Below are 24,217 nucleotides of genomic sequence, written 5' to 3'. Positions count from 1 at the left end.
TGAAAAACTTATGTGAAGATCTACACGATTCATTCAATCAGAATTGGATGGTTGACATTTTAGATGATAGAGAGATGGAAGATCAACCTGGTGATGAAAACCTGTGGTCTACTGAAAATGGTGACGACGTAAGAGAAGTTTTAAAAAAATATTTTTGGGCTAATGTTCCTCGTAGAGTTTTATTATAGTGACTGCGCAAAAAGTCAAACAAATATAAATATATTTTGAATATTACTGTCTAGTCTCAGTACAAATATTCCTTTGTAACTTATGAATTATTCAAAGTATTTAATAAATATAGAAAACTATTTTAAAAACTAACAAACACGTTTGAGAAATATTCATGTACGAAATGGCAGCGAGTGTCTTCAGATGTGGAGGATTCATATGATTTACAAAAGGAGGCCAGGCCTCCTGGTATGTTTAGTGCGAGTCCTCGATGTCTGAAAACTATCTTTGAGAAGTCTGAATGAATTTTGCGATAAATACAAAAAAAAAAGGGAAAATTTCTCAATATTTGCCATTCATACAGAATAGGTATGTTTAAACTTTAGCTTTGCCGCTTTGTATAATATACTTCAATCCAAAACACTTCATTTGCAACACAAGAAATGGTTAAAAAATATTTAAGGGATTCATTACCCGGGGCGAAGCCTAATCAGAGAAGCCAAATTTAGGCTACGACCCCCGGGTTATGAATCGTCAATCCTTTTAATAGGAAATATTAAATAAATATAATTAATAGGAAAATCAATCTTCCGTGTTTTTTTGGATTGAAGAAAGAGCGGGCTGCATTATGTCAGACATCAGCAGAATCAAAACCAAAAAATTATCATGGTATATCTACGAACAGCCACACGCCCTCATTTTCATAGAATTTGATTTTGGCAATTGTTCAAAAACTCGAATTTTTTTTTACTTTTTCGGATATGTTTGCTTAAAACTGTTCATTCGAAAGGCAGCATTTAGTGATGAGATGAAATATATTTCAATAAATCTAGAAACGTGTGAAGAATTAAAAAAAAACCGAACGCTACGGCTCTGTGCTAGTCTTGGTAAACATTTTTTCCATTGCCGCAACCATTCTTTGTTGGAGTTCCAAAGACCTTTCTTGAAGGGACAGTTGCTGTTTTGAAAATTCATTTTCGTCTCGTCGACTTTCTTCAAATTTAGAAAATAGATCCTTTTGAATGGCGATCATTTCTTGGAATGAGTTACTTCTTGATTTTTTGGGTCCTCGTTTCTTATTCTTTGAGGCCATTGAACTTTTATCACTCTGAGGTTCAACTTCTTGGGTTTGGCTTGGGCCAGCCTCAGAGAGTGCGGAAGAAGAGACTCCTTCGTCTACCAAATCCTTTGGAAATTCATGTATTTGAATGTCTTGCGACAAAAGTGATGGAATGTTACTGTCCAGATTTGATTCCTCAATTAAAAATTCATTTCCGTTATTATCAACCATGACGTCATGAGCATTGTAATGGGATGGGTTATCAGTTGTTTTAGGGACTTTTTCCACATCCATTGGTTCCTCAAGCGACTCGTCAATCAAATCTGGATTATTTGCTGGGAGGCGACCAAGAATTTTGTGAACTGAAGAGTAATACTGCCAACGTGGGGGACTTGATCCAGTTTTGAGAGTTTGTTTAATTTCCCTTTATCATTTAATATATATGATTTTTTTACAAAAACATTATGTAATCAAGGTGGACGAAATTACCTGTATTTCTTGGTAAGATTGTCTATTTTAGTCTTTATTTGAGCCCCAGTTCGTATTACTCTGCGCTTCTGTAGCTCTTTCGCCATTATGTCAAAACATTTGGCTTTTCTTCTTGCAGCTCTCAGCTTTGGCAAATAATCCTGCCAGATATCTAATACACACCGAGTTTCCGGTTCGGTCCACGATTGTCTAGTTGATAATGTCTTTTCACTCATATTTAGTTCTTAAAAACAACGCGAGTAGTAGTACGCCTTGACTTTTCAAATTGGCCGTCGTTAGGCCTAATGTTTGGAGAAAGGTAAGCAGACTACGCGAAAAAAATTGACCCAAACCCGGAAAGAAAAGGTTAACCGCTAGACTTCGCTGGTTTATTAAACAAGCCTAACTTCAGTTTAGCTAAACTCGGTTTAAAAATCTTTTCCGTGTGAAACACTAACCATAGTTTATGAAACAAACTTTAGCTTATTAAACCTGCTTTTTATGCCTCGTGTGAAGAGGGTATAAGGTGTGTTTTAAAGTCACTCGATGCTATGATAAGATCATCTAAGTACGCGCATACCCCATGTTCTGATAAGTCTAAAAATATATTATTTACCATCCTTTGGAATGTGGCTGGTGCTCCGGTTAACCCAAACATCATTACCGTGGGTCTAAATAATCCGCGGTGGGATACGAAAGCAGCCACATCCCGGTGATGTCTATGTAATGGAACTTGATGATACGCTGAGCGCATGTCCAGGGTAGTTATAAATTTTGGTTTATGAATTGAATCTAAAATGTCGTCTATTCTCGGTAGGGGATAGGCGTCTTTTCGCGTGATTGAGTTAATTTTTCTATAATCGATGCATAACCGGTTTTTGTTTTCTTTCTGCCTAACTAGAAGCACGGGGCTTGCCCACGGGCTTTTGCAGGGCTCTACGATACCTTTGCTGATCCTGTCATCAATAAGTTCGTCTATTATTTCCCTTTTTGCCGGTGAATACCGGTACGGTGGACAAGATATGGGCAGATGATCGCCCACATCGATATAATGTTCTACGCGAGAAGTTCTACCGGGGATAGTTGAGAATATAGATTTATATTGGTTTACTAAAGTTTCTAAACCTTGTTTTTGTTCGTTATCCAGTGCATCCACGGCATCCAATGCAGTTTTAATGCCGTCATAATCTGTATATTGTTTTGAATAGGCTAATGAATTACTAACTCCCGTTGTGGGCTCTGTTTCGTGACTAGATTTAAACTTAATGACCGGGATGTTTTCCGATTCATTGAAGTCATCATGCCACTTTAAATGGCCAAGACCATGGTTTATGATCATGCCAGTTGCTTTTAATAAATCCTTTCCAAGGATGCATGGATACACTGTATCAGAAGAATAAATTGCTTCGAATTCTATTTGTTTCCGTGGTAAACAAAAGGGTAATTTTACTGAACCTTCGGTGGCTAATAGACTACCGTCGGTTTGTTTTAATGCTATTATGTTTTTATTAGTTTTATATCCTAATTTTTGTAGTAGGGGTTTTAATTGACTATTTATTATTGTATGTGTTGAACCTGAGTCCACAAACGCGACACACGGAATTTTATCTAAGTAAATGTCAAGAAAATCTTGGCCACCCTTTAAAATATTAGTAAAATTGGGACTCTCTTTTTTTAATGTTTTATCCGTGTTCGCGGGGCTTTTATGTTTTAGTGCTGAGATGCGGGCGGCATCCCGACCCCTTGCGAGTTGCCCGCTCCTCCGTTTCCCGACGTTCTTTGTTCGTCTTTTTCGGGGCAAGAGTCCGATCTATGCCCGATTTGGTTACAATTACCGTTAGACGGGGATTGTATGGTTCCGCATTAGCAAAATTTCGCCTGTTTCTCGGAGGTTCGCTATTTCTAAACCAGCAATCATTCCGAACATGACCTTGTCATCTGCAGTGCGAACACGACGGTCGAGGAGGGTTACTTGGCCGATCTTTTGGTCTACCTGGCGCGTTAGTGACAGGTTTATTGACGTTTGATTTTTGAGGGGCTGGGTTGACCGCCACAGGGGGTTCAATACTCTCTTGCTTTTGCTTAGCCCTTTCAATTCTTTCAGTGGTTTCGGCATGGTCTGTAAAATCGCGTAGCGAAGTATAACTGTGCCTTTCTAAATGCATTCTAATCTCAGGCCTCATGTTCCGTCTTATTTTACGAATTTGTTCGCTAAGAGTTGGAGGAGTATTTAATTGGCCGAATAATTTTTGCATTACGTCTAAAAATTCGCACACAGTTTCGCGTGGTTTTTGCATTCTTTCCGCGATTTTGTCTTGTATGAAATCGTCATTAGACGGTCTGTCAAAGGCTTCGCTAATCTTTAACTCAAAATGATCCCAGTCCCTGAAGGGTTGTTCTAAATAAAACCAATCTTGAGCTGGCCCTTGGAGCATAGAAGGTATCCAACTATGAATAAATTCTCGCTCTTGTACATTATTAGTCATGAGCATTTGTTTTGCTCTACGCAGAAATTGTTTTGGGCCAGGGTCTGATGGTTTCCCTAGATAAGTTGGTGTTGGTAAGGGGGTTTGCCACAAGAATGAGGGACCATTCACAAAGGTTTGATTTGATGCAGGTAAATTACTCACACTAGATCCTGAGGTCATGGGAGGTATTTGATTAGTTTGAATTGGCCCTATCGAAGGAGGTTGGGCGGCAGCAGATATTGGGGTATTCAAAGAATTCTGAGGATTGTAACCCGATTGGGGTACATTATTTATTTGATTTTGAACACCACTAGTTTGATTTAAGTTTGAATTAAAATTTGGAGCTACCGCGTTACTATTAACTATCGGGGCCGCATTCATTTGAGGTGGAGGTGCATTAGCACTGTTCGGATTTACGTTCGAAGCTTGATTAGCTAATAAGGTTTGAATTAGTAATTGTTGTTGTTGTTGTGTTTTCGCCGTGTCATCTAGGCGTTTCATGAGATTCGTTAAAACATCAGTGGGGATTTGGGTCATGTTAACAGCTGTGTTAGTCGCGGGTACATTACTAAGTGTGGTATTACCGCTTTGGCTATTCTGCCCACTTTGAACATTTTGAGTATTTTGATTAGGCTGTGATATATTACTTTGAGTGATGCCGCCTTGGGCCACACCAGTCGAACCTATTCCACTATTACCAATTCTAATTGGGGAAGTACTTCTCGAATTTGGGGTGGAATTTGGGTTACTGGTATTTTGTGCCATATTGTTGGAAATTTTTAAACCTGCGGAAGACGTTGAGTTGGGTTTTGCGTTTTTTTGGGAACGGTTTATATACCGGTCCTGTCTTAACACCTTTTGAGCAATTAATAGCGCAGAATCAAACCTACTATAGGGGTTCATAAAGTACTTTTTTTTTGTATTTCAATCGACTATAAGGCAATTGAACTCAAGAACTCTGCCCTCCTATTAGTAAACTTGCGCCTAGTATTTGTTTTCAAATGAGGGTGATAAATCAATCACATGAAAGCAACCTGTAAATCATTTTTAGCAACGCACAATATGAACGTTTGTATTTGTTTCATTCACGTAATTGGTTCGGATATTCGTTACTACTACTCCTATCTCATTTGTCTTCCTAACAGTTTAAAGTACCAAATTTAGTACATAATTCGCGTTCTTAAATTGTCAATCAAAGTGATCCAGGACGGACCCCCATTTTTATAGCGACGGGCGACCTACCTTTAGTGCCTCCAGCCCTATAAAACGCCTGTTTGGCCCGGGACTCCTCGCGTACCTGTGAAATGGGTGGGGGTAGCGAGACACACATCTATATCTTTTAGGGTTAATGTATTTATTTATTTACTATTAATGGCTCGTTTATTGTCTAGGGGATTTTAATTAGATTATTATTAAATTTAATTTATTTATTGATATTTATCAATATTGCTTCTCATTTTACGCGTTTTGGTTGCCAGACCTTTTTAAGTTTAATTATTGAAGGGTAATTATTTACATTTTAGGGTCAAATTATTTACAGTGCGACTTCCATTCATTATTACTAATGTTAAAAGTACTTAACGTTTTTCCTGGTCGGAATAGTTCTTTCACACTATCTTGTTCTCCGACGGTCGGTTATCGTTCACTAGGAGAACTTCTAGATTTTGTCCTCGTGGGCCTTTTCGACTTCAGTCTTCATTTCTTCTATTTCGTTTTTGGAGTCAGCTAGAAGGTGACTGCTTCTTTTGAAGTCTCAGGACCAACTCTCCTTTTCTCTTTACCTTTTTCTTCTTCTTTCAAAATTTTACGTTCCCCCCAGTTTTACTATAACCAGGGTACCACTAGTGTATCCCACGGTCATGGTCATCTACTGATTTTCTTATCAGTCCACCGATCTTCTTGAACCCTTCGACCACTGCCAATGCCTTGTTTCCTCGCGCCATAAAGTCGCGCACCTTTCTTCTTACTCTTTTATATTTTGGTCCGACTCACTGTCGCCAACATCGCGCACCTTTCTTCTCTTTTCTTTAAATCCGACTCACTGTCGCCATAGTTCAATTATTTTTACCCTTTGACCCCCTTTTACTTTTATACATTACTATAGTATTGGCACCCAGGTAAACGGTTTTAGCATAGGAGTGTTATATTTTAAAGATAGAATTTAAGGTAGGACTAAGATGTGCGTCGTGCTATTGTATAGGTTTGGTAAAAGGGTTGATAAATAAAAGGAGGTCCAGTGCTGAGAATTCCCTGGCCAAAGAACACCCAGCCGGAGGCCCCAAGAAGTCCGTCGCCGTCTTAAGCCGACGCAGAACCACTTTGATTGTATAGAATTTTATTATTTGCTTTACCTTTTTAATTATTTTATATATATTGTACTATTTTCAACTAGCTATATGGTTTATTTTTAATTTTAACGCTACACAATCAACCATCGTCACCCAGAACATGTGGGTTATGTGGAGGTGGTTATCCCCATACCAAGTCACCTTGTCCGGCAACGGGTAAAACGTGTAACATATGCGGCCGTCTGAATCACTTCAGTAGGGTGTGTCGTTCTGCATCCAACATACCACGCTCGCGATCGGCTCCGCCGAGAAACCACAGCCAGTCACACGCCCCAACACGTAATCAGCCTTCTAGGGTAAATGCACTGGCTGGCGCCACAAATGGCGATTACGCCGTTTCACCACAGGATGACGATGAAGATGAATTTTTGTTCACTATACATGGAAGAGACGAGGTAACCGCCTCGTTACCACTTGTCGTTGTCACCACTGGCGAGACAGTTGTCACTTTCCTCATGGATACTGGTGCTAGTGTCAACCTGATGACACAACAAACCTATGAAACACTTCACGATCCACCGCCACTGCAACCATCAGCGGTAAAAATATACCCATATGGGTCGGACACGCCTCTACGACTGCTAGGAAAATTCGGCACCACCATCAAGACTACAAACGCACTAACCCATGGCTATTTTCACGTAACCACCGACTATAGTCCTACTTCGCCGTTCATATTGGGTTATCCAAGTCTGAAGGAACTAAAGTTAGTCAACCCACCTGAGCAACGTCAACACACTGTTCACTTCCTTAGTACACAGGACATTACGAATAAGTACCCGAGTCTCTTTAGCGGCCTAGGCAAGATTAAGGATGTCGAGATTAAGCTTGCCATAGATGAATCTATGAAACCAGTCGCTCAACCACATCGCAGAATACCTTTTCACCTTCGAGCAGCCCTTGAAGACGAACTATCACAGCTCCTAAAGGATGACATCATTGAACCTGTCACTGGACAGAGTACGTGGGTTTCACCGGCTGTACTTGTCGTTAAGCACACCACACCATCACAGGTACCCACACACAAGAAAGACACCATTAAACGCATTCGCCTTTGCGTCGACATGCGGATTCCCAATACTGCGATCGATCGCGTCAGACACGTCATGCCCACCATCGAAAATGTCCTACAGAAGCTAAACGGAGCCACCGTCTTCTCAAAATTAGACCTTAATAAGGGCTATCATCAGCTCGTATTGCATGAGTCTTCGCGTGACATTACCACGTTCAGCACGCATCGCGTGCTCTACAGATACAAACGATTGAGTTTCGGAATCTGTTCCGCCACGGAGATATTCCATCATGCTATCTACTTCATTATCCAAGACATTGCGCAATCTCTCAACGTTTCGGACGACCTGCTCGTCTATGGATTCGGATATGAAGATCATGATATTGCGCTAGCCAAAGTCTTATCGCCTCACCGCCCATAATATCACTCTTAATTCGGCCAAATGTGAATTTCGCCAGCCCGCACTCGCGTTTTATGGCCACGTTTTCGGCAGGGCTGGTATCTCCCTCCACCCGACGAAGGTTCGCTCGGTTCGCGCCCTTGCGACTCCCTCCTCTCCGGACGAGATACGCAGTCTGTTAGGTCTGGCTACTTATTGCTCCCGTTTTGTTCCCCGCTTTTCTGAAGTCACGCTACCTCTGCGTCAGCTCACCAAAAAGGGGGTGGAGTGGAACTGGACCGATGCACATACACACGCGTTAAGCATCTTAAGGGGTCACTTGGAAAATTACATGATCTTGTCCTATTACGATCATTCCAAAACCACCACCATTTATGTGGATGCCAGTCCTACGGGGCTCGGGGCCATCTTGACCCAATCGGATCACACAGGGGAGTAGAGGTACAATGGGCGTCCGAGATCATTGCGCGGAGGTTGTGGAGGTTGTGGAGGTTGGGAGGTTGTGGAGGTTGTGGAGGTTGTGTAGGTTTTGTGGAGGTTGGGACAAAATGGCGTTGAAAAGCATTGATAAATACAGAGAAGTGGTACAAATACAGAGAAGTGGTACAAATACAGAGAAGTGGTACAAATACAGAGAAGTGGTACAAATACAGAGAAGTGGTACAAATGCAGAGAAGTGGTACAAATGCAGAGAAGTGGTACAAATGCAGAGAAGTGGTACAAATACAGAGAAGTGGTAATGTTAGTTTAATGAAAGATAAGAGATAAGAAAATTATAAGTATATAAAAGCACCCACATCACACACACACACACACACACACACGCACTTCTGGGAAGAAAAACACCATCCATCAACTTGTTAAAATTATCGTAAGTATATCGTAAGTAAACGTCTTCGATAGGGTTAAAGGGAGGGTGAAGAAGAAAATGAAGTGATTTTTAAAATGATTCAGATACGTTTCCCAAATTTACTACGTAAACTGATCCTATTTTTGTAAAGAAATCGATAAAAAATTACTTTAGTTCCATCTTCATCCCCCCTTTAATGAGTTTATTCATACCAAAATAATTTTACTTTAGAAGATGTCCTGTATAATTGAGGGAAATTTCCTCCGCGCAAACGGACAATACATAATAAAAGAGTTAGCGTATCTCATAGCTGAAACGGGGGAAAACGAAGTTTTTCTTTTCAAAGCACCGTTCCCGTACCAGAACCTGAATATTCGGGATAAGCGAACCAATGCGTGGATCAGTCGCAATATTTGTAACGTACATTGGGATGAGGGAGAACTTGAATTTGATGACTTATCAAATATAATGTCACTCATTTCAACCAAGTCAACGAGTTTTTACACAAAAGGTTTGGAGAAAAGTCTTATTTTCTCCAAACTGTTAGAACGAAATGTTGTAAATTTGGAGGACAAAAACTGTCCCAAGTACAGTGCTCTCAATAAATACAACGAAGAATTTATTTGTAAATATCATTCTAAAAACAGTAATTGTTGTGCCCTGTATAAGACAAAACAATTATCAACTTTTTTAATAAAATAAATAAATTGGTTTAATTCCTCTAAGTTCAATAACTCTCCAAATAAAAGTTTCCCAATAATCTCAAGTTTATCACAAATCCACAACCTCCACAATTTCACCACTTTCGGCATTATTAAATTAATAAATCTCCAAATAAAATTTTGCCAATAATCTCATTTTTATCACAAATCCACAACCTCCACAATTTCACCACTTTCGGCATTATTAAATTAATAAATCTCCAAATAAAATTTTGCCAATAATCTCATTTTTATCAAAAATCCACAACCTCCACAATGTCAACACTTTTCAACATTATTAAATTAATAAATCTCCAAATAAAATTTTACCAATTTTCTCAAGTGTTTTGAGTTTTACATATAAAAAGCTCCGAATCTCCACTATAGTTATCCATTCCCGCTCTCTCTTTGATTGATTAAGTTAAAGAAAAAAATAGCGTAGTCATGGAAAAAGTTGACATGAGTGAGACTAAGCAAGTGTTGAGATTCTGCGTTCGGGACGAGAAAATCTCTTTCCGCATGTTAGAAATAATTATTTTAAAATATAAAAATTGGTTTCTACGGAAAATTGATGTCAACCATGGTAAAGAGTATATTGACGTCCATTTAGCCACCCACGTCGCAATCAACCGAATTTTTGAACGAATGGGATCGGAGTCTCGAAATTATATTAAGGTAGGTCCTTTTATACTACACCTCACATTTTTTTTATTTTCCTAAGAAATTCCATTCTACATTATTTTATAGATTGATGCACAAACACCTGGTGTGAGTGAGGAGGAAGAGGAACAGGTGGAAGCCATTTTCACCCTTTTCAAGGGAGACGTTGATGTGGCAGTCGATCCCAACATCACCATGGAGGATCCCACCCCAGAACCCACATTGCCAACAATATCCGCGCTAAACCTGTCACCCTCATCAAGTGCAACGGCACCGCGACGGGAAAAAAGACGTCCGGATGACCACCAAAAAAACCCTAAAAAACCTAGAAACCAATATACAAATAATGAATTGGAAAATTCGGTGATTGCCAAAAATTTGTAAAAACAAAGCCAAAAAAAAAATTAATAAAAATAAAAAAAGAAAATGAAGTATTTATTTTTCTTATCTTTATCAAAGTACTTGAGGCAATGGTTGTATATAAATGCCAACACAAAATTCACTAACCCATTCAGTTTTATTAAGCTCCACATTACCATAGCTCTCGCTGGGAAATGGTTTCTTGCACCATATGTTTTAAAGAGTTTAGTCAGTTAGATGTGTTAAAACGTCATGTGAGGGAAAAACATGTAAATGAATTGATGTTGTGAAATTTGTGGGAAATCATTCACAAGGAGAGAGAATCTTAAACGTCATTCACTTATTCATCGAAAGACTAACGAAAATGTGTCAAGTAGTCTCAACACGTCATCAAGTTCTGCAACTGTGAGTCTATCAAACCCTTCAACATCCATAAGTTGTGAGATTTGTTCCAAATCATACACAAGGAGAGATAGTCTTAAACGTCATTCAATTACTCACCGAAAGACAAACGAAAATGTGTCAATTAATCCCAACACGTCACAATCTTCTAGAGTTAATGATCTGTCACACCCTTCAACATCCACTGAAATTTGTCACACTACCCCCATCCAACCTACACCACCTTGCATCCATCCCTCATGTGTAACACCTAAACCCACCATACTCCCAACTTCTCCCCCACCCTTATCCACCCCTCCAACGAACCGTGGTGACGATTTCATAAATTTTGAGGAACTCGATTTCAATGAAATTGAGAGTGTATCTTTAGATGATGAAGTGGCAGAAGCTTTGGGTGGTGCCGTCGTCAGTTCCCGATACACCCCACCCGAAACGATTATAGATCCACACAAGCTCATCCATAACATCAAGGATTGTCTTATTGAATATTTGGAGCGTCGTTTACGGTTAAAATATGGGATTAAATGGTACTTGGTCATCCGCGCCCGCTTTACACGTGATATGGGAGACGGACAAACCGTTGAAGTACATCCATATTTTCGTAGTAGAGTTGTTACATCAATATCACCTGAGGAGTTAACTAATCAAATTGATGAGGGTGAGAAGCAGATCGCGAAAGCAATGGAAGAATTTGAAGGTATGGGGATCGGATTTAAAATCCAGAATATTGAATTTTTCAAGTCGATATTACTAAATATCACCCGTTATCTGGTGGTACTTACATCGAACTCCCGGATGAAATGAGAAAAACTCAAGGAGCACTTAATATAAAGTCCACCGACGGTAAATGTTTTTTATGGTGCGTTTTAGCACACCTATATACGGCTAAAGACAATCCGACACGTGTAACTAATTATAAACGGTATGAAAACATTATAGACTGTTCCGACATCACATTTCCATTTGTTTTCAACCCATCTAAATTGAAGGCGTTTGAAAAGAAAAACACTTTATCCATAAATATTTTCGCGTATGAAGATGGTGTTTTCCCACGTCACATAAGTGACTTTAAAGTACCAGAAGAACGTAGGATTAATCTTTTATTTATCATGAACGAGAAGAACCAACATTTTTGTCTGATTAAAGGTTTGAGTAGACTGTTATCAAATTTTGTTAATCATCATAGTCAATCGTTCTACTGCCATTATTGTTTACATCGATTTTCCGGTGTTAACGCAAAGTTTAACCATGAAAACCATGAAACCGAGTGTAGTGTACATGATCCCCAAAGGATAAAATTACCATTTAAAGAACCAGTTCTTAAATTCAAGAAAATCGAATGGAAACAAAGGGTTCCATTCGTCATCTACGCCGATTTTGAATCTATTCTGAATAGAATAGAGACTAGTTTACCAGATTCAAAACTGTCATCTACAACTAAATTACAGGAACACGTCGCCTGTGGGTTTAGCTATGTTGTTGTCAGACCTAACGGTAAATATCTTAATTTTGATTGTAGTCTTTCGTTTACTTTTATTATTATTTTTTATATTTATCTATATGTATTTATTTGTTTATTTATTTATAGGACCAAACGCTCCCGTTTGTTATCGAGGTTCAGATGCAGTCGACGTTTTCCTAGAAAGTTTGAAATTGGATGAAGAGTATATTAAAACTGAGTTAAAACGAAATACCCCTATGAATCTTTCTCCGGAGGACTTAGAAGAAACTCGAACTTGTGTGAAATGTCATATTTGTGACGAAGATTTTAAAGACGAAGACGTTCCTGTTCGAGATCATTGCCATTATACAGGGTGTTTCTGAAAAGTCCATCACAAATTAAGGGGCGTGTTTATGGGACCAAACTGAGCGGAAAGTACCAAAGAACATGGGGTGTAAAACATTTTGTTACGGAGATATGGCCTTCCAAACATTCGCCCCTAAAACAAGGAAATATCCAAAAATGAGGAGTAACACTTAAGACCGACTAACCAGCTTGTTTAAAATTACTAGACAATTTCAATAGCCTTTAATCGAACAATTGATTTCTACCTTTACTAATCAGAAGCGTATAAATGAGTAGAAGTATGCCTACGGTGGTAATGTAAAATTAATCCCAAGTGACATGATGTTTCAAGATCTTCCCAGCACCAAGTAAAATGGTTCTGATTGAAGGGACTTTTATTAGCACAGCGTAAACAACGTTATTTTCAGGAATTAGTCCAAATGTCCACGGGCGGCATTACAAAAACGAGGCAGTCTTTCGAATGATACTTGGACATGTTGGAAGATCCCTGGCTTGTTCCTGTTATCTCAAACCGTAAAAAGCTACGCAAATCTTCATCATCACGGACAACACTCTTGTACGTTAGGTATGACCTTGAGAAAACCTAAAAGGACATCTCGAATGTATTTGAAAAACCCATCTCCAATTAAGGGGCGTGTTGTTTGTTTCCAACAGAGTAAACTCGCCCAGAGAACAATTACAATGCAGAGCCACGTTTCGGCGTTAATGGCCCACAAAGGTGGTCCCAAAAACAAGAACAAACTTTAATTTGTTTCGTTCAGTAAGTGTTTCATGTGTCATAGATAAAACGCCATGATTAATGCACGAAGAAAATGAATTTATTGACAAGTTTTAACATTTAATTGCAACTAGTTACAAAAATTGTTCAAAGTGTTCACCACCCGCGTTAAGGCACACATTAGCACGTCTTACAAATGATTCCCTTACACGTTGAAAAATGCCTGACACATGAAACACTTACTGAACGAAACAAATTAAAGTTTGTTCTTTTGTTTGGGACCACCTTTGTGGGCCATTAACGCCGAAACGTGGCTCTGCATTGTAATTGTTCTCTGGGCGAGTTTACTCTGTTGGAAACAAACAACACGCCCCTTAATTGGAGATGGGTTTTTCAAATACATTCGAGATGTCCTTTTAGGTTTTCTCAAGGTCATACCTAACGTACAAGAGTGTTGTCCGTGATGATGAAGATTTGCGTAGCTTTTTACGGTTTGAGATAACAGGAACAAGCCAGGGATCTTCCAACATGTCCAAGTATCATTCGAAAGACTGCCTCGTTTTTGTAATGCCGCCCGTGGACATTTGGACTAATTCCTGAAAATAACGTTGTTTACGCTGTGCTAATAAAAGTCCCTTCAATCAGAACCATTTTACTTGGTGCTGGGAAGATCTTGAAACATCATGTCACTTGGGATTAATTTTACATTACCACCGTAGGCATACTTCTACTCATTTATACGCTTCTGATTAGTAAAGGTAGAAATCAATTGTTCGATTAAAGGCTATTGAAATTGTCTAGTAATTTTAAACAAGCTGGTTAGTCGGTCTTAAGTGTTACTCCTCATTTTTGGATATTTCCTTGTTTTAGGGGCGAATGTTTGGAAGGCCATATCTCCGTAACAAAATGTTGTACACCCCATGTTCTTTGGTACTTTCCGCTCAGTTTGGTCCCATAAACACGCCCCTTAATTTGTGATGGACTTTTCAGAAACACCCTGTATTATATAAAAACGTCTTGGTTTGGACCAAGGCCGAAAAAACAAACGATATGTGTGAAGTTTATCAATCGACTGAAGCTTCAGATATTGAAATTTTTTTCTAGTTATTTTTATCCACTCAATCCTTAATCAATATTTAATTCAATCAACTGATTTTACTGTTAATCGATCTAGTCCCTCTAAATTAAATAAAAAAATTACATATCTACGCTTTTTCAAGAACAATTACATTTTCCGAAAACATTTTATCATGAAATTAATTGTTCTTGAAAAAGCGTAGATATGTAATTTTTTCATTTAATTTAGAGGGACTAGATCGATTAACAGTAAAATCAGTTGATTGAATTAAATATTGATTAAGGATTGAGTGGATAAAAATAACTAGAAAAAAATTTCAATATCTGAAGCTTCAGTCAATTGATAAACCTCACACATATCGTTTGTTTTTTCGGCCTTGGTTCAAACCAAGACGTTTTTATATAATATCTGTCACTTCAGTCTTAATGTAATTAAATTTTGAATAATTATGTTTGCTTTACCGTCATACATTTGCACTCTGAAATATAATGGTGCATTCAAACACCATATATGCTGTATTTTCCAGTGCCAAAAAAGACATCATTTAGGGTGTACTTTAACCCCATTTCTATGATCAATTCACGCCATTTAGTAATATTATTTGGAAGTATTAAGGAAATATTAGGCATTTAAGCACCATTTACAGTGGCTTTTAACATCTTTTTTTTTGACAATCTGTTGAACTTCTAATATTACTTAGTTTAATGGTTTTAAAAGTAGGGAAAAAGTATGCTACCTATGTCACATTATTAAACCAAGTGAAGTGAAATAATTGTTAAATATTTATTATAACCACTACACCACAGACACGTGGTAAGTCTAAGTTTTCCAAGAGATCTGACTAATTATTATGTCCAATCACGATGGTTAAAACATGTATCTACCTGGGCTCGAACCTGGGACTTTCCGTGTGTGAAGCGGACGTGATAACCACTACACCATAGATACGTGGTAATACTGAGTTTTCCAAGAGATCTAGCTAATTCAAGCGCCCAATCACGATGGTCAATACATGTATCTACCAGGGCTCGAACCTGGGACCTGCCGCGTGTGAAGCGGACGTGATAACCACCACACTACAGATACGTAATAACATCAACTTTTCCAAGAGATCTAGCTAATTATTACGTTCAATCACGATGGTCAAAGCCGTACTTCTGTAATTAACTAAAATTAACATACTTAGACTTAATTGTTTTGATCAAACTGGCTGATAGCACACCCCGAATACTTAATTGTTAATTTAAGATAATTCCGAAAAGTATCTTCGCTGTAGTTTTTAAGTTATCGGTGGGGAAAAATCACGAAAAACCCATGTTAATCTCCATAGGAAATTAGCAAAAGCGGGTGAATATTACTTTAACGTTATAAAACGGTATCAAGTCATATCTACAAGGGCTATCATATCTACAAGGGCCTACCGGCCCTGTAGAATTCCGGTGTGTAATAGATTAGGTTTGATTATAAATGTACATTAATTTTGATATAAATTTTAGGCCAATTTCGTGGTATGGCGCACAACGATTGTAACTTAAAACTCAAAGTTGTGAAATTTATCCCCGTAATAATGCATAACCTGTCAAGGTTAGTTTGTTTCTATTTAAAACCATACATCAGAAATGATCTAAATTTAACTTTTATTTTATAGATACGACGCGCATTTGATAATGCAACGCATCGGTCTCCAAAAAGAAAGAAAGCTTTCCTGCACTGTAAAAAATAATGGTGCATTCTTACACCATATATGCTGTTTTTTTCGGTGCCAAAATTGACACCATTTAAGGTGTACTTCTACACCATTTTTATGATAAATTCACGCCTTTTACAAATATTATTTGCAAGTATGAACGAAATATTAGGCATTTATGCACCATTTATAGTGCTTTTTAACATCTTTTTCAGGAAATCTTTTGAACTCTAATATTACTACTTAGTTTAATGGTGTTAAATGTAGGCAAAGTTACGCCACGTATATCACATTACTATACCAAATGAAGTGAAGGTGTTAAATATTTTTTCTATATTTAGCACCACGTTTAAGGTGTAAAACAAAGCCATTAATACACCATTTCAAGTCTCTGTTCACTCCATTTCAAAGCCCTATTTACTCCATTTCAGAGCCCTATTTACTCCATTTCAAAGCGACTATTTACTCCATTTCAAAGCCCTATTTACTCCATTTCAAAGCCCTATTTACTCCATTTCAAAGCCCTATTTACTCCATTTAAAAGCCCTATTTACTCCATTTCAAAGCCCTATTTACTCCATTTCAAACCCCTATTTACTCCATTTCAAACCCCTATTTACTCCATTTCAAACCCCTATTTACTCCATTTCAAACCCCTATTTACTCCATTTCAATGCCCTATTTACTCCATTTCAATGCCCTATTTACTCCTTTTCAATGTCCTATTTACTCCATTTAAAAGCCATATTTAATCCATTTCACACCTCAATTTACTCCATTGCAAACCCCAATTTACTCCCTTTCAAATCCATATTTACACCATTTCAAACCCATATTTACAACGTTTCAAACCCTAATTTTCACCGTTTCAAACCCCTATTTTCACCGTTTCAAACCCCTATTTACACCATTTCAAACCCATATTTACACCGTTTCAAACCCCTATTTTCACCGTTTCAAACCCCTATTTACACCGTTTCAAACCCCTATTTTCACCGTTTCAAACCCCTATTTACTCCATTTCAAGTCCCCTTTTAACAATTTCAAGCCCCTGTTCACCCCATTCCAAGTTGATTTTACTACGGCAATTAACAGATTGTCTTCCATTCGGCTGAAAAACCCCGCAATTTGGCGGATTTTGGATTCGGTATATTATGATTAAAAGTTCCCGATGGAAATACAGTAATTCTCGGGAACACGAAGACTCTATACTCGAGATAATCTGATTATCTAATGAAGATTGAGTGGTTAGGTAAAATGAGCAATAATTCAATGTATTTTTTTAAATATTAAGCAAAATTTAGAGTTTAGAAGAACGAAATATTTTCAAATCGACGAAATGTACCTTGATAAAGGGATTAGCAAATTGTTATATTTAAGTCATATGCATTATGTAACACTGTAATGAAGTTTGAACATAGAATGAGTACCCAAAATCTATTATCTAACGTAACATAGTTCCTCTAAAAAAACATTTCATTTTTAAACGCTGTCACCGATAAAATGTTTATTATCATTGAAATGGTTTTTCAATTTTTAGCATTTATAGGATATGAATATATGCATACGCTTATTATCACGAGGTCAAATGCTTAATTTAGGAACCGTAGGTCTCAAAGACGCCTAAGCAAAACTAACCTATGCCTTTCCTAACCCTAATCTGATCTATAAAACAAGCAATATTTTGGAAAAGGAAGATGCTTATTCTTCAAAATCCTTAATAAATATAGCGTTATTGTTCAAGGACCTAAAGAAATGGAGCATTTTTTCGAATAGGCCCGCTTTTATGAAGCTAGATTCCCACTCCACGGAAAAGACGACGGAAACCCGGCAGAAAGGGGTTCGACCGACGGAATTTCCGTTCGGTCTGGCGTAAGTTGTGTTCTATTTTTTCGGTCGTGTTCGGCGTTACGCCGGTGTCTCAGCCAATGAAATTATCCCACTGACAACGTCATAAATTTCAAGAGCGCACGCACACGCGAGATCGATTGATAGCCGCCATTTTTTGTGGTTGACCAAGGCTTATCGGAAGCATACCACCAAGAAAGAACAATAAAATTAACGGAAGTAAAAAGAGATAAGATGTTAATAAGGAAAATTATACTGAGGAAGCTAGAAAATATCCCTTCTAGTACGATCCAAGCGACAAGGGGACAAAGAGTGTGAAATAGATGTTGAGGAAACAACTCAAATCTGTCACGTGACCCAAAAATATCTACCGCCAAACTGGAAATTCAGTCGTAGTTACCAGTCGTCGTTAATCTAGCTTAATTACCAGTCGTCGGTAATCTAGGTTAATTGCCAGTCGTCGGTAATCTAGCTTAATTACCAGTCGTCGCTGATCTAGCTTAATTACCTGTCGTCGCTAATCTAGCTTAATTACCTGTCGTCGCTAATCTAGCTTAATTACCTGTCGTCGCTAATCTAGCTTAATTACCAGTCATCGGTAATCTAGCTTAATTACCAGTCCTCGGTAATCTAGCTTAATTTCCAGTCGTCGGTAATCTAGCTTAATTACCAGTCGTAGGTATTCTAGCTTAATTACCAGTCGTAGGTATTCTAGCTTAATTACCAGTCGTCGGTAATCTAGCTTAATTACCAGTCGTCGTTAATCTAGCTTAATTACCAGTCGTCGCTAATCTAGCTTAATTACCAGTCGTCGGTAATCTAGCTTAATTACCAGTCGTCGGTAATCTAGTTTAATTACCTGACGTCGCTAATCTAGCTTAATTACCAGTCCTCGGTAATCTAGCTTAATTACCAGTCCTCGGTAATCTAGCTTAATTACCAGTCCTCGGTAATCTAGCTTAATTACCAGTCCTCGGTAATCTAGCTTAATTACCTGTCGTCGCTAATCTAGCTTAATTACCAGTCGTCGCTAATCTAGCTTAATTACCAGTCGTCGGTAATCTAGCTTAATTACCAGTCCTCGGTAATCTAGCTTAATTACCAGTCGTTGGTAATCTAGCTTAATTACCAGTCGTCGGTAATCTAGCTTAATTACCAGTCGTCGGTAATCTAGCTTAATTACCAGTCGTCGGTATTCTAGCTTAATTACCAGTCGTCGGTATTCTAGCTTAATTACCAGTCGTCGGTAATCTAGCTTAATTACCAGTCGTCGGTAATCTAGCTTAATTACCAGTCGTCGTTAATCTAGCTTAATTACCAGTCGTCGGTAATCTAGCTTAATTGCCAGTCGTCGGTAATCTAGCTTAATTACCAGTCGTCGCTGATCTAGCTTAATTACCTGTCGTCGCTAATCTAGCTTAATTACCTGTCGTCGCTAATCTAGCTTAATTACCTGTCGTCGCTAATCTAGCTTAATTACCAGTCATCGGTAATCTAGCTTAATTACCAGTCCTCGGTAATCTAGCTTAATTTCCAGTCGTCGGTAATCTAGCTTAATTACCAGTCGTCGGTAATCTAGCTTAATTACCAGTCGTAGGTATTCTAGCTTAATTACCAGTCGTAGGTATTCTAGCTTAATTACCAGTCATCGGTAATCTAGCTTAATTACCAGTCCTCGGTAATCTAGCTTAATTTCCAGTCGTCGGTAATCTAGCTTAATTACCAGTCGTCGTTAATCTAGCTTAATTACCAGTCGTCGGTAATCTAGCTTAATTGCCAGTCGTCGGTAATCTAGCTTAATTACCAGTCGTCGCTGATCTAGCTTAATTACCTGTCGTCGCTAATCTAGCTTAATTACCTGTCGTCGCTAATCTAGCTTAATTACCTGTCGTCGCTAATCTAGCTTAATTACCAGTCATCGGTAATCTAGCTTAATTACCAGTCCTCGGTAATCTAGCTTAATTTCCAGTCGTCGGTAATCTAGCTTAATTACCAGTCGTCGGTAATCTAGCTTAATTACCAGTCGTAGGTATTCTAGCTTAATTACCAGTCGTAGGTATTCTAGCTTAATTACCAGTCTTAGGTAATCTTGTTAACTTAATATATATGTGTGGGGTCCTTTTCCAACTTAACTTGTTAGCTAACACAAGCTAAGGTTCTCTTGTTTTTTACCACTACCAAAATTGGACCAAATAGCCTTAACCGTGCTAACATCATAAACTGACTATTATCCATGCTAAAATATCGCAGATTGGAATGGTTTTGAAAATATGAAATTAAACATACTTAAACTTAAATCTATTTAATGAAAATTGGAAAGCGGAAAATCTATATACCAGGCTTTCGTTTAAAACCGATTTCAAGTCAAACAAACGAATAGTTATTGCATTACGGCTGCCACAAAATGGTTATTTGCAAAATATTTTCCCATGTTATTTCTATGGAAAAATTTCGAGGTTTTCATCAAAATGTCGTAAAATTTTTAAGGAATTGAAAACCACCCTTAGAAACTTTATTTTTTATAAAATAAACTATTAAATGAATCTTTTTGAAAATTTAACCACATATTCAGGGTCCGAATTGTAGTTCTGTGGAATTTTTTCAAAACAGTTAATACAATACAAAAAAAAGTTATATCCAATCAAATAACCATCCTTATACATTAAAGTCAGTATGAAGTCTTATCTAAGAGAGCTACCGCTCTCATAGAATACCGATCTAACTCCATTAGTTGTTACCCAAGAGAGATCATTTGGATAATTTTAACGGCATTAACTTATAGTCGTGTTAATTCGAGCTTGATATAATATAATCATGAGTTAATATTATGTTAGGGAGCTAACATATTATTCACTCATGATATAATAGAAAAGCCTTCAACGTGTATATACACAATAGGAAAGGTAGTGAAGTCCCACCGAACCACTGCCAACTCTAATACTGTGACCGAACACGACAATAATGATCCCAGTAAATGGGGTGAATAGGGGTTTGAAATGGGCAAATAGTGACTAGAAATGGGGTAAATAAAGACTTGAAAAGAGGTGAATAGGGGTTTTGCAATGGTGTAAATAGGGCTTGAAATAAGGTAAATATACACTTGAAATGGGCTAAATTTAGACTTGAAATGGGTTACATTTAGACTTGAAATGGGGTAAATATAGATTTGAAATGGGATAAATAAGGACTTGAAATGAGGTAAATAGGAGTTTTCAATGTCGTAAATAGATTTAAAATGGGGTAAATATAAGGAATTGAAATGAGGTAAATAGGGGTTTTGCAAAAGTGAAGAAATGGGGTAAATATAGACTTGAAATGTGGTAAATATAGGCTTGAAATGGGGTAGATATGGAGTTGAAATGGGGTGAATAGGGACTTTAAATGGGATAAATATAGATTTGAAATTGGGTAAATAGGAGTTTCGCAATGGTGTAAATAAGGCTGGAAAAGGGGTAAATAGGGACTTTAAATGGGGTAAATAAGGGTTTTGCAATGGTGTAAATAGGGATTTTGCAATGGTGTAAATAGGGCTTGAAATGGGGGTTAATATAGACTTGAAATGGTGTAAATATGGACTTGAAATGGGGGTAAATATAGACTTGAAATGGTGTAAATATGGACTTGAAATGAGGTGAATAGGGGTTTGCAATGGTGTAAATGGGGTAAATATAGACTTGGAATGGGCTAATTAAGGACTTAAAATGGGGTAAATAGGGGTTTGCAAAGGTGTATTTTCGTATTATTTTAACACCATTTAATGGTATAATCGAAGGTGTTATTTTAATCCATTTATGTATAATTTGAACAACTTTTATCGAAAGATGTTTTATGAGTCCGATTTTTGCACCATTCATTTTCGCTAATGGTGTTTGTAAAATATCGCACTATTTTCATACAATTTCAACACATTGTCAAGGTGTACAAATACTGCGGAATAAATTTTACACCACTACAACACTTTTTAGGTATCTTAATTTAGATTGCATAACTCCATTTTCACGTTATTTCACCATCTTTCATATGAGTCTTGCTCACCTTTTCGAGGATGAGGTTTCTTCAGTCGTTTCTTACGCCTTCTATTTAAGCGAAAGGTGTTTAAAAGAGAACTCCATTTTCACATTATTTCAACATCTTTTTAAGGGTCTGCGAAGGTGTTATTTTATATCAATTGCGCACCTTTCCGAGGATGAGGTTTTTTCCGCCCTTATTAAGCCAATGGTGTTCAAAACATAACTCTATTTTCACATTATTTGAACACCTTTTATATGGGCCTTGCGAAGGTGTTATTTTATATCGTTTGGGTATCATTTGTGCGCCTTTTAATGAATGAGGCTTTTTCAACCCTTATTCACACCGTTTATTTAAGCGAATGGTGTTTAAAAAATATCGCACTAATTCTATGCCATTTGAGCACCATTTAATGGGGTATTCAATGGGGTTATTTTATATAATTAAGGTATCATTTGCACACCTTTTAAAGAATTATGCTTTATAAACCCATTTCTACACCATTCGTTTAAGCTAATGGTGTTTTTAAAATATCGAACCATTTTCGTACTATTTCCGCACCTTGTCCAGGTGCGCAAATAGTGCACATTGTTTTAAAACCATTATGGCACTATTTAGACACCACAATTTTTTACAGTGTGTATACCTTCAAACACAGAAAACTACATTAGCTTCTCTTTTGGGGCATTGAGATTTTAGGATTCATTCAGGTAATGGTCTATGGGTTGAAGTACTTCGTATCTCTAATAAAGCTTAATTTTTCTGTGGTTTATATGCAGGTTTCTACCGGACAGCCTTGAAACATTAGTATCCAATGTCGCTAAAAAGGGTTCTGAAAATTTCAGGGTTTTAAACAAATTTTACCCGCCAGAAAAAGTCTCACTTTTACTACGTAAGCAAGCATACCCTTACGAGTACATGGACAGTTTCGAGAGGTTTGATGAAACGCAACTACCCCCGAAAGAAGCTTTCTACAGTTCGCTAACCGAGGAAGACATTTCCGATGAAAGATATACCAACGCAGTAGACGTTTGGAGGAGCTGCAATATTAAATCACTCGGTATGTTAAATAACAAAACAAAAACTAAAAGTGTTATGAGAAACTAAATTTATTTGATCAATCTTATCTCCAATAGGAGAATTCCACGATCTTTACGTGACAATTGATTCCCTCCAACTAGCCGATGTTTTCGAAAACTTTAGGGAGACTTGTATCACTGACTACGGTTTAGACCCGGCCCACGCGTTTACGAGCCCGGGATTTTCGTGGCAAGCAGCTTTATACATATCGAAAGTTAAAATGGATTTATTTTTAGACCCTGATATGTGTCTGTTTATCGAGAAGGGTGTTCGTGGTGGTGTTAGTATGATAACACATAGATACGCTCTCGCGAATAACCCGTACATATCGGAATCATATGATTCATCAAAACCAAATAATTACATAATGTATTTAGATGTGAATAATCTTTATGGTTTAGCCATGTCATTACCCTTACCAGTTTCCGAATTCAATTGGGTTTCACATCCTAACCTTTTAGAGTACACCAAACAATTTATTTTGAATTGTCCAGACGATTATCTAAACGGTTTTATTTTATAAGTTGATTTGGAATATCCAGAAGAGCTCCACGATTCACATAATGATTACCCTCTAGCCCCCGAATCTATTAAAATTGGGGAACATATGTTTTCCGAATATTACAACCAAATGATGGAAAAACTGGATATTCCGATTAAAGATACCCTACCAAAACTAACCCCTAATTTATACGATAGAGAGAATTATGTAGTTCATTATAGAAACCTGAAATTTCATATTTCACAAGGTATGAAACTCGTTTCCGTAAATCGTATATTAACGTTTAAACAAAAAGCATGGCTCAAATCTTACATCGACTTTAATACAGAAAAACGTAAAGCAGCCACCGACGAATTTTCTAAATCTCTATATAAGCTATTCAACAATTCTGTTTTCGGGAAAACCCTTGAAAATATCAGCAATCAAATAAATTTTCATTTAGTTAACACTCCGGAAATGGTAGTGAAGAAGGCGTCCTCCCCTACGTTTAAAAAATTCACCATTTTCCATAACGAACTTGTAGGAGTTGAACAGTTGAAAAAATCTCTACTTTTGAATTGACCCATATACACGGGTTTTACAATTCTAGAAC

The 24,217-nt window shown here is 37.5% G+C and overlaps 4 protein-coding genes and 2 non-coding genes across 6 annotated transcripts; 3 read left to right on the top strand and 3 right to left on the bottom strand.

Annotated features, from left to right (window-relative positions):
- Window positions 1-751: 751 nt before the first annotated feature.
- On the bottom strand, window positions 752-1,998 carry LOC149713689 (uncharacterized). The gene is made up of 2 exons (XM_089843921.1): window positions 1,718-1,998; window positions 752-1,652 (listed from the first exon to the last, which is right to left on the bottom strand). The coding sequence occupies exons 1-2, from the start codon at window positions 1,930-1,932 to the stop codon at window positions 1,034-1,036; spliced, it is 834 nt and encodes a 277-aa protein (XP_089700047.1). The 5' UTR covers window positions 1,933-1,998; the 3' UTR covers window positions 752-1,033.
- Window positions 1,999-9,764: 7,766 nt separating this feature from the next.
- LOC149713688 (uncharacterized) lies at window positions 9,765-10,555 on the top strand. The gene is made up of 2 exons (XM_089843920.1): window positions 9,765-10,150; window positions 10,223-10,555. The coding sequence occupies exons 1-2, from the start codon at window positions 9,920-9,922 to the stop codon at window positions 10,517-10,519; spliced, it is 528 nt and encodes a 175-aa protein (XP_089700046.1). The 5' UTR covers window positions 9,765-9,919; the 3' UTR covers window positions 10,520-10,555.
- A 233-nt stretch (window positions 10,556-10,788) lies between these two features.
- LOC149713687 (uncharacterized) lies at window positions 10,789-12,721 on the top strand. Its single transcript, XM_089844261.1, has 2 exons — window positions 10,789-12,391; window positions 12,486-12,721. The coding sequence occupies exons 1-2, from the start codon at window positions 11,698-11,700 to the stop codon at window positions 12,719-12,721; spliced, it is 930 nt and encodes a 309-aa protein (XP_089700387.1). The 5' UTR covers window positions 10,789-11,697.
- A 2,654-nt stretch (window positions 12,722-15,375) lies between these two features.
- TRNAV-CAC (transfer RNA valine (anticodon CAC)) lies at window positions 15,376-15,448 on the bottom strand. The gene has a single exon. It is a non-coding gene; the product is annotated as a tRNA-Val (tRNA).
- A 65-nt stretch (window positions 15,449-15,513) lies between these two features.
- TRNAV-CAC (transfer RNA valine (anticodon CAC)) lies at window positions 15,514-15,586 on the bottom strand. The gene has a single exon. It is a non-coding gene; the product is annotated as a tRNA-Val (tRNA).
- Window positions 15,587-22,285: 6,699 nt separating this feature from the next.
- On the top strand, window positions 22,286-23,904 carry LOC149713684 (uncharacterized). Its single transcript, XM_089843919.1, has 3 exons — window positions 22,286-22,753; window positions 22,823-23,103; window positions 23,180-23,904. The coding sequence occupies exons 2-3, from the start codon at window positions 22,962-22,964 to the stop codon at window positions 23,644-23,646; spliced, it is 609 nt and encodes a 202-aa protein (XP_089700045.1). The 5' UTR covers window positions 22,286-22,753; window positions 22,823-22,961; the 3' UTR covers window positions 23,647-23,904.
- The last annotated feature ends 313 nt before the right edge of the window (window positions 23,905-24,217 follow it).

This window comes from Phalangium opilio, unplaced genomic scaffold (genome assembly GCF_054372755.1).
Source record: "Phalangium opilio isolate 3A_F unplaced genomic scaffold, DU_Popi_V2 ptg000009l_1, whole genome shotgun sequence".
NCBI classification, from domain to species: domain Eukaryota; kingdom Metazoa; phylum Arthropoda; class Arachnida; order Opiliones; family Phalangiidae; genus Phalangium; species Phalangium opilio.
The sequence above is the reverse complement of the archived record's forward strand: the minus strand, read 5'-3'. Positions and strand labels throughout refer to the sequence as shown.